Source organism: Letharia columbiana (genome assembly GCF_014066305.1).
Source record: "Letharia columbiana isolate WasteWater2 chromosome Unknown Sc0000020_s0, whole genome shotgun sequence".
Taxonomy (NCBI): Eukaryota; Fungi; Ascomycota; class Lecanoromycetes; order Lecanorales; family Parmeliaceae; genus Letharia; species Letharia columbiana.
In genome coordinates this window covers 516,443-526,578 of record NW_023501061.1, presented here as the reverse complement: position 1 = coordinate 526,578, position 10,136 = coordinate 516,443, and the positions used below count along the sequence as shown (strand labels likewise).

Here is a 10,136-nt window from a genome sequence, read left to right as displayed (position 1 = left end):
TAGGAGCTATGGCTAAGTGTAGGGAGCTAAGCAATGAAGAAAGCGAAGATGACAAGTAAGATACACAACATGGGTATGGATGACATCGCGTATGCGACATGCAAACACTGTACTAATATGCTACGCCCACCACATAGCGAGTGATGGGAAAAAAAGGAAGGTGTCAAGTCGGAGGATCGACGGTCTTTGGTGGCACATAGTTCTGCACCATTTTTTCTTGTTTTCGGTAGCTTTCTGAAACATTGATTACCGCTTGGGTCTAGGATGCGATAGCTACAGCAGCGGTGTGTAATTCATGCGAACAAATGTGAGAGGGGTCTGCGTTCTTGCTTGGTGTCGGTGATGGGATGCAAAGCACGTCATGATATTAGCATCGTTGTGCTCTCCGCCGTGAATTACTCCTCAGTTCCGTCTCCTGCTCTCTAATCTTCCAAGGTTCCCTTCTCTGATCAATCTACGTCGTCCTCGGAGTCCATGTCCTCCCAATCAGTAGCATCTGGACGGCTACCCTCCGAATCTGGACGACTACCCTCCGAATCTAACTCTGACCCTTCCAGCACCTTCTCCATGTATGGTACCCACGACGCCCCTCGAAACAAAAAGGCGAAGAGCGGGTGTGAGGACGGTATCGGCCTCAATTCAAGTGCGTCAACGTCGTCAAAGAATTCGTCGGTCTCATTTCCGCAGCCGAGATGGTGGAGCTGAACAACGCGTAGCGCACCGTGTCGGAGGTTGATGAAAATGTCAAACCAGGACCCTTGAGAAAGCAGGATATGCTGCAAGGTAAGCTTTTCCAAAGTGGAACTGTGACGGCCGAGAAGCTTGGCAAGCTTGATGGCAGGGGTGCGAAACAGACCGAGGTCTAGGCAATGGAGATGTTCCCATGTATTATGACCAAAGATGTCAAAGAGTAGTGGGTATGGAAGCGGAGAACCCTGAAGCTCGTATGTCGAACATGCAAGTGACTCAAGGTTCTTCATCAAACCTAGGAACTTCTCGCATTTGCTTGTGTTGAGGAGTTTTTGCAATCCGGCATAGTCAGAAGTCTGGATGGAGAGGTTCACTTTCTTCGCATCGGCAACGAGTTTTTGAATTTCTCCAGAAGCGACAGGGTCCGGAAGATCCATTACCATGGTGTCCATCTTGTAGAATAGTTCGCTGATGTTGATCTGGGTCGCAGCGAGTGATCTACCTTGATATAGAGCTGTCAGGATCATGGCTGAATGTTCGAGATCGTATTCGTAATAGCATGCGCTGTCTTGCCACAGATCACTGATGAAGGCGTCGTCGGTAGAGGGTACGGGATATGTTGTGCGAGGTGTACGCACAGACGGTTCCACTAGTTCTAGGTGTGAAAAGCAACCGATGGCAGTCTTCAAGAGATCTCCAGCCTTGTCGAACAGTTGTTCTTGCTTCTTGTAGAGGGATGTGTATTCCGCATGATGGAAGTCGATTACACGGGCTTCTTTCGTGGGTAGGTACGCCATGCGATGTGGTACATAGAAGTAACCTTTGGGTAAGCCATCACACATGACTAGAGGCCTTGCTTGATGGAACCATTGCCCAAACGCGTATCTGTCCAAGAAAGGTCCAAAGATGGCTTTTTGAGAAATTCCAATCGATCGAACGTAAGCACTGTAGGTAGGATGATGGGCAACGGCCATCATTTTGGCATGGCTAGCTTCCGTAGAATAGAGAGTGAGCTCTTCAAACAGATACTCGGATGCCACCTTGGAGAGCTTCCGATTGGCAAGGCGTAAGGATCTGAGGGTGCCAAGGTCCTTTTTGACCTCGCCTTTCTTGGGATAGTACACATATGAGAGGGCGGCTTGCGAGACAATGAGATGTAGGAGTTCTGGTGGTACGGAGGCCATTCTGGCGTTGGGCGAGCTCTGTTGCTTGTCGGTAGATAGAGACCACAGCGGGATCGATACCAGTGTTGATCTAAACTGGCTTTTGCAGTAATTTGGCTGAGCCGGGGAAGTACAATGGCGGTAGTATAGTGATGGTCGTGAGGAGGGAGAGCGTTGTGAGCAGGGAAGATTGTTTCGGATGGAAGGTGCTTTGAAGCGCGTAGGCCGAGCGCCAAGACTGTAACAAATTCTGGCCCTATGATTGGTTAATCTTGTTTGACATGCTTAGTCAGTTGTAATCCTTGCCAGTACTATATATTTTCACCTATCATTGTTCAAACTTGTTCAATGGAGATCATGCCCTTTTCATTCCACATTAAAGCTTGGCCTGAACCTATGCTAGCCAGAGCTCTCCCCTCATCCCCCCAAAGCCTGACAGCTGGGGGAGCCCTAACCTCCAAGTGGGTCAACGCAGGGGATACATGATCCACGAAGACACCAATGCCGCTCTAAAAGTACAGCAAACACGCTATCTGTAGTTTCTCCCCTGTTCACCTCCCTAACTCCAACCCCTCCTAATCTTATCATCCTTAAACCCGTCCAGCACATGATCCCACAACGTCTTCCGCGGGAAATCCCCCACCCGAATTCCCCCCTGATCGCACATCTCTCTGAAAATGCCCCCCTGCTCAAACAGATTCCTCGGCGTATCCAGCTCCACGACGTGACCCTGATCCATCACACAAATCCTGTCGTAATTGATTATCGTCCGCAGCCGATGCGCGATACACAGTAACGTCTTCCCCTTAAAAGCCGTCTGCATCGTTCTCTGAATCTGCACATCCGTCTCCATGTTCAACGACGAGGTAGCCTCATCACAGACTATGATCTGCGAATTCCGCACCAATGCGCGGGCTAAGGCCATGAGCTGACGTTGCCCGAGGGAGAAGTTCGCGCCCTCTTCTTCGACAACGTCGTCCAAGTGGATGTAGCCAGATTTGCGAGAGGTGATGGAGATGTCGTCTTCGGGGATGAGGGTGGATTGGCGAAGGGCGGACCAGAGCTCTAGGTCTGTGTATTGGGAGAAGGGGTCGAGATTGGAGCGAATGGTGCCTTTGAAGAGGTTGGGGTCTTGAGGGATGATTGTGAGGCGGGAGCGGAGGTCTTGAAGACCAACGCGCGCGATGTCTTGGTCGTCGATTATTATGGAGCCTGTGCGGGTTGAGGAGTTAGTGTGGTTTCGTGACAGGAAGAGGATGGATTGGACGAACCACTAGAGATCTCGTTGAGCCGGAAAAGTGTGGTAATGATACTGGACTTCCCGGCGCCTGTTCGGCCGACAATTCCAATGTGCTCGCCGCCCTGGATATACATCGAGATTCCTTTCAACACCGGAGGCAGATCGGCCCGATAACGCATGTGAACGTTGGAAAATGTGATTTCGCCTGTTGCCGGCCAGAATGGAGGAATCTGAGCAAGGTGCAGAGGCGCTTCCGAGTCTAACTTCGTTCCATAGTAATGCAAGCGCTCGGTAGCATTCATCGCGTTTTCTACCTCAGCGAATTGCCGGACGATGTACTGTATCATCTGTACAATACTCAGGATATACGAAAGCACTAGCCCAGCAATCGAAGGCGAAACGTCGAAGCGCGAAGTCACCACCAACATACCTGCCGTGAAGATGAGGATATTGCCGACCAGGTCGAGACGGACTGACAGCCAGCGCTGATTCGCAAAAGTGAGGAAGTAAGCACTGTTCATGTTGTCAATCGTAGCTTTGAGTTTGTCTACGAAGATGTCTTCGAGACCGTAAGCGCGAATGGATGCGATTCCGGACAGGGCCTCGCTGAAGCGGGCGAAGACGACTGATTGGAGGACAGATTCATGGCGTTTGATCTCACGGGCGGAGGCGCGGTAGTAAGAAGTGTAGAAAAGAAAGAGGAGGAAGAGAGGTGCAAGGGCGATTGCGAACTGAGGGTTGTATTTTTAGCACAGTAGTTCGATAGTACGCGGAGTTGGAGGCTTACGTAGTGGAAATAGACAATGATCAAAGTGAAGATGGAGACGATCATTGCTAGCGTGACGAAGTAGAGCCGTATAGCATCCGTCAGCTCAAAGTCCATCTGATCGATATCCTTGGAGAAGCGAGTGGTGATACGGCCCATGGGCGTTGTATCGAAGAATGACATAGGCGCCCGAAGAACGCTCTTCATGGCTTGGTTGAGCATGGTTTTACTGGACCTGGTGCTCAACAAAGCAAGGGTTATGGCGAAGAAGTACATCAGCAGAGCCTGTGAGACTCCCAAGGCCGCGTAGATGCCGATGTAGACGCCGTTTCTGTAGCCAAATTTGTTAGAGATCCAGTAGGAGAGCCAGAGGCTGGTTGCGATGTTTGTGCCTTGCGCGAGAACCAGCAAGAACACGATGAGCGGCGCGGTTAAGATGGTGCCTGATGCTCGGATATATGCCATGTATAGACTCCAGGGCACACTCTTCGTTGCCCGCTCTTCGGCCTGCATCAGCTGGGTCTTCTTCTTGGTGGCCAAGGCTTTCTTCGCTTCTTCAGGCTTCGTTTCCTCGATAGCCTCTTCTTGCTTGGCAGCTTCTGCTACTTCTGTCTGCTTCTCCAAAGCTGTGGTAAGCATCATTTTGGCAAAGTCCTGATTCCTTTTTATGAGCTTATCGTAGGTGTCAAACGCTCGGATGCGTCCGTTTTCCATCCAGATGACTCTGTCGCATCTGTGGAGGATATTCAGTTGGTGTGTAGCCAGGATACGGCATTTGTTTTTCAAAAGACCACATATGGCATTGTCGAAAATGTGCCGTCCAACATGCACATCCACTGCACTGAGCGGATCATCCAGTAGCACAACTTCTGCATCGAAGTAGATTGCGCGTGCGATGTTTAAGCGTTGTTTCTGACCGCCGGATACTGTGATTCCACGCTCTCCAATCTCCGTAGCATCGCCATCCGGGAGCATGTGAAGATCCGTGGTCAAAGCGCAGGCCTGCACAACTTTCTTGTACCAGCCTTCGTACATGGTTTTTCCGAAAAGGATGTTGTCCCTTACAGTCGCGTTTTGGATCCATGGGTTTTGTGGACAGAAAGCCCTCGATGCTCCCCAGATGACCTGGCCGTTCGTTCTCCGCATATCCCCGGCCAAAGCTGCCAGAAGGGAGGATTTTCCTGAGCCGACTCCACCAATTACAGCGATCAATTCGTTGCGCTGAGCATTAAAACTCATCTCATGGAGCTGGAATGGCCGCCTCGTCTCACTGGTTTCAAAAGAATCATCCTGGTCAAGATTCTTTGTGCTAGTGACGAGTCCACTCTCCTTTTCCTTGGCACTTTGCTTCGCTCCCTTTGTTGCAGCTTTGGCTTGAGCCTTCGCCTCGGCAATCTTCTTCGCTTTTGCCTGAGCAGGGTCGGCAGTGGGAGTACGTTCCCATGTGAAGTCCGCGTTCTTCACCTGGACTGCCTCTACCGTCTTAGTGTTGACTTTACCATCCTTCTCCATCTCCTCCGCTAATAAGTAGTCTTGGATCCGTTCAAGCGCGGCTCGGCCGTCAACCACTTGTCCAATAGTAACAGGAAGCATGCTGAGAGGCATCCGGAGAGCGTTGAATAAAGCAACCGACGAGAACACTGCCGCGGGGTCGAGCTTGTGGCTAGTCAAAGAGAAGGTAACAAATGACAGCATCATGGCGAAGATAGGCATGGATATGGAGACTGTAGCAATGATGTTCCGGATAGCGAGGAGGATTTGAATGGATCGAACTTCTCTTCCGCGGATCTCATTGATCTGGTTCATGAACGACCTCTCCCATCCGAAAAACTTGACGAATCTCATAGCTTGCAAGATTTCTTGCGTCAAGCTGACTCGCTGGTCGGTGATCTTACTAATAGCTTTGCGGCGAGTGAACAAGAACTTTACCGCTTTCCCTAGAAAAGGTAGGCCGACCAGAAGCAGGGCAAACCCGGACAGAGCGCTGTAGCCCAGGTTGACCAACAGGAGGACGAGCGTAAGGTTAATAGAGACCGGTGCAGTCCAGATCATGTGAAACATTCCTGATGCCTGACTAATGCGGTAAGTGTCAACCGACATCAGGTTGACTACCCGCCCATTGCCCCAGCCCGAGCCATCGCCTGTAATGCCGGGAGTATGCTTCGGAACGGGCTTCTTCTTCTCTTTCTTCGTCCGCTGATTCATCTTTTCTTTTCCAATGTCGACAACTTGATCGAGGTGAGATTTGGTCTCCCCAGCCTCGGTGATAGCCTTCCCACCCGCCTTCGCTCGCCCTGAGACTCTCATCGACTTGTCGAAAATCATGGCAATTAAGACAGCGCGTGCTTGACCGCCGACCATCATACCGAAGTAGAGAGAATGACTGGTTCCCATACTTTGTAGCATTTGCATGGCGGTGATGCCGAGGACCAGCCCGACCCCTTTGCCTATGCTTGGCCCCTTCGTATGCTCTAAGCTCGCAACGTAGGACTCCGCGGCGAACTTGATCAGGTACCGCAGCGTGTATGGGGAGACGACCGCAAGTATGTTGGCGAAGAGTTGGCAGATGCCGCCAAGCCAGAACTCGATCTTGAATGTCTCGTGCATGGCCCACAGCAAGGGGTGTCGGTCTCCCCGCTTGAAGCGCTTCTTGTAGGAAGCTTGCACCTTAGCGGTAAGGATCTCCGCCGAACGGTTGGGGTTGACAAGCCAGATGTCGGCAATCTCGAGGGGCCTCTGGTATCCGACCTGTAATTACTCGTCAGTCACGCTGTAAAAGGCGATCCATAGATCCGCATCACAACGGGCACTCACAGCCATAAGTGGAGACATCCACCTGAATGTGAAAAGACTCCAGAGACTCGCGCCATATTCACGAGAGACAGTGCGTTCCACTGGAGATGGAGGTTTACGTGATTGCTTTAGAGGATTCAACCTCTTGTACCAAGGTTTCCGACGTTTTGGCTTCTGCGCTTCGAGCTTGGCTCCGTCTCGTGAATCCGAGGAACCAGATGTACTTTCCCTTGCATCTGTCTGATTACTCTCGATGGTATTAGTTCTTCTGTGTTCTTTCTTTGGATTCCATTCCTCTGCTCTGGGTGGAGAAAAGGTAGGTATGGGAACAGTGAACGTCAACTGCTTCTTCCTCGTCCGTAAAGGCATTTCTCGCTGCTAAATTGTTTATCTCAAGACCTGTACTAGGTTAGTGTTGGCGAGGGCAACAGTGGGAAAATCAGAATGTTCAATTTTCAGTGTAAAGGTAGACTGTAGTGGATAGCTCTGTTTTCACATGATAGGGGTCCCACTCTTACTGTCACACACCGTAGTATTCCGGTTTCAAATATCAGCCATAGATCCATACAGCTAATGATAGTGATGTGGATTCAACAGCTAAGCCCAAAGTCAACCACGGATCTTAGTGATCCGAACGTTCAACCTGTGGACAACGGTTCTCAGCCCAGGCAGTGAAGCGGCACAAAACGTAAGACATAGGAAGTTTGGAGTCCAGCCAACAAGAAGCAATAAGTTCCATGCCAATGGAACTTAAACCCGTCCAGACCTCAGATCCTTCCTTGTGGGCACTTTGCCTCGGTGTTCGGTCGGGTCTCAGGTTTTGGTAGGATCCGGTTGTAGGACCCTTGCTGTGTAGATCTTCACAGGCTGGCATGCCTTGCTATTGACCTTACTAACAATGTTGGGCCCCACAGAGCTGGCTCGGATGCATGACATGCGGTTCACAGTTCGTACAGCTAACCAGATTTAGATTACGCTTTTCGCTTATTCATTTGCAGCTTGAAACGCTGACCATGACAAGCATGACAGGAGTGGCTTTGCTTCAGTTGAGTACCAAAAATAGGGATATGGTTACACCTTTCACAATTTCCAGACGTACTAGACGAAGAAAACACATTTGCTGTATTTGTAGAGCATAGAGTCCTTTGGGTTCAGTTTGACTGAGACTTTGCATCAGAACTGTATATTTGCGCTTCGTCCGCTTTCAAGAAATCTCATGTGACTGAAAGCACCACACTCACCATGTTTGTCCCAAATTTTATCCTCACATTCTCGCCGCAAAGTCTGTACCCATTCTCATTCTTCAAGGAATGGCTTTCAGTGCTGTTGAGCAGGTTCTCAGCCAGGACATACCGGAAAATTGCTCATACACTGCCGGCGGTTGAGCTGGATACTACTCTCCGCGAACTTTACTCTCTGGATAACCCCCACGGCCAAAACATTATCCAAGTCTATGCCATACCATCGGCAACAACACAGATGACCTCTTCTATCCCACTTTCAACAAGATTTGCCTATCAATCTCCTAGAGCACTCAAAATGGACAGTAACGTTTTGGCACGAACAAATCTGCAAGCTGGGCCTCAATCGTACGGTTTCGTCTCTGGCAACATGCCTCTGGTCCTCTTCGACGTCGATGCCGCTGGAGACGAAGCGGCCCAGGTAGAGCACATGCTGTCACCGATAAAAACCCATCAAGCGGATGCTCTCAAAGTCTTCGACCAGCTGGCACCGGCCCAACGTCCAGAGCTGCGGTTCGTCTCCTCACCAACCGAAATCATTACGAGCCCCGATGACAAAATTGCTATTTGGAATCCAATGGACTGTCTTGTTCACCTTCCACACTTGTTCGACCCCGAGAAGCATTACGGTCTTCTGTCAAAGACAGGACTGGCTGTATCAGGAATCCCAACTCCTGAGTCGGATGTCATCGATTGCAACCTACAGCCCGACCAGGTGAATGACGAAAGCCTCTTGAAGGATGAGGTCGAGCGCATGATGAAGCCTATCATCGAGCGACCAATTCCCTTTGTCATCAAACTTCCGCAATCTCTTGGTAGTCAAGGCGTCTTCGTGGTTCAAACAGATGCAGAAAAGCAAGAGGCCATCGGGCTACTGACTGTCGAAGTCAAAAGAATGATCCAACAAATAAACGAGTCGAACAAACACATGCGACCCGCCAGTCTCGTGCTTCAAGAGACGATTCCAGGAACAGCTGTAGCGCTATCTCTGTTCGTCACCAAAAAGGGACGAAGTGTTTTCACGGGCTGTACTGAACAGATCTTCGATAACCACGGACATTGGGATGGCGGTTGCATTGATTATAAGCAACAAGACAATCTTCGCAAACAGTACGCCGACATCGCCCAAGAAATGGCCACCTACATGCACCGGAAAGGATACTACGGACCCCTCGGCGCAGATGTGATGACAGATTTGAAGGGCAAACAGCTCGTCATCGATCTGAACGTGCGAGTTCCCACCAGCTATCCCTTGGGTTTTCTCAAAAAGCACTTTTCGATTCAGCGAGGCTTCCATGACGCCGCTCTACTCTACCCACTGGCCCTCAAAGGCACGCGAGATGACTTCCAGCGCCGGTTCGAGAAAGAGATCCAAGAAGGTCAGATTGTCATTTGTGGGTGGTGCAATGGTTCGGGAGGCCCAGGTGGGAGATACAAGTACAGCATTTCATCGGTTGCGGTGGGAGGAGAGACTCCAGCTCATCTACGCCAGATGATTGAGAGAATCAATGTTGATAGAGTGCGTAAGTAAATTGTGTATGATGGGGAGAGATTATGATACATGTAAATGAAAATTTGATTAGCGTGGGGGCTGATGACGATATTTTACCTCTTACCTTGGCACTGCGGTAACGCTAGTGTTTTAATCATCACTACTAGCATAAACACTAGATACCTGAGTATTTCGAAACATCCATCAAAAGACCATCCAACATTTATTTGTGAATGTACTAGATTTACTATCTTTATTCTATCAACCAAGCGAATTGGATTATTTGTCAGCAGACAATCTGGTCACGGGTGGAAATAAGCCCAGCTTCACCAATAAGGCTGTCCTGTTCAGCCCAGTCCGGTCTATCTGGATGACAACAATGCAGGGCTCTGCCATAAGAGAACAGATATTGGCTATACACAAGATGACAATCAATGACAGCGAGCCTGGGCTGAAGGGTCCCAACCGAGGCTGAGGTGGCATGACTGTCAGCCAGCTTTGATCACGTGACACGTGTTCGCTGAAACACAATCCTCCCAATCTCCAACATGAGTGTGCTAAGCTCCAGACAAGTTGCGCAAGTCATCTCATGCATACGCCATACAACCAATACCACGGACTTCAACGTTGTGTAAACCAGAGACCGACACCCCTCTGCGGATCCGCTCAGGGATTTTCGAGATGTAAGTAAGGCTGAGAGATTTATCCGCGACTTCCACGTCTTATACTCGTCATCGCTTTGCTTTCTGCT

General features: G+C 50.0%; 3 protein-coding genes across 3 annotated transcripts; 1 reads left to right on the top strand and 2 right to left on the bottom strand.

Moving 5' to 3' along the window:
- Positions 1–449: 449 nt before the first annotated feature.
- On the bottom strand, positions 450–1,874 carry HO173_006758 (uncharacterized protein; the record flags this gene model as incomplete). The annotated part of the gene is made up of 1 exon (XM_037308666.1): positions 450–1,874. One exon carries the CDS (start codon positions 1,872–1,874, stop codon positions 450–452), a length of 1,425 nt encoding a protein of 474 aa, XP_037164509.1.
- Positions 1,875–2,412: 538 nt separating this feature from the next.
- HO173_006757 (uncharacterized protein) lies at positions 2,413–7,021 on the bottom strand (the record flags this gene model as incomplete). Its single annotated transcript, XM_037308665.1, has 4 exons — positions 2,413–3,065; positions 3,125–3,824; positions 3,881–6,607; positions 6,674–7,021. The coding sequence occupies 4 exons, from the start codon at positions 7,019–7,021 to the stop codon at positions 2,413–2,415; spliced, it is 4,428 nt and encodes a 1,475-aa protein (XP_037164508.1).
- Positions 7,022–7,894: 873 nt separating this feature from the next.
- HO173_006756 (uncharacterized protein) lies at positions 7,895–9,424 on the top strand (the record flags this gene model as incomplete). The annotated part of the gene is made up of 1 exon (XM_037308664.1): positions 7,895–9,424. One exon carries the CDS (start codon positions 7,895–7,897, stop codon positions 9,422–9,424), a length of 1,530 nt encoding a protein of 509 aa, XP_037164507.1.
- Between the last annotated feature and the right edge of the window lie 712 nt (positions 9,425–10,136).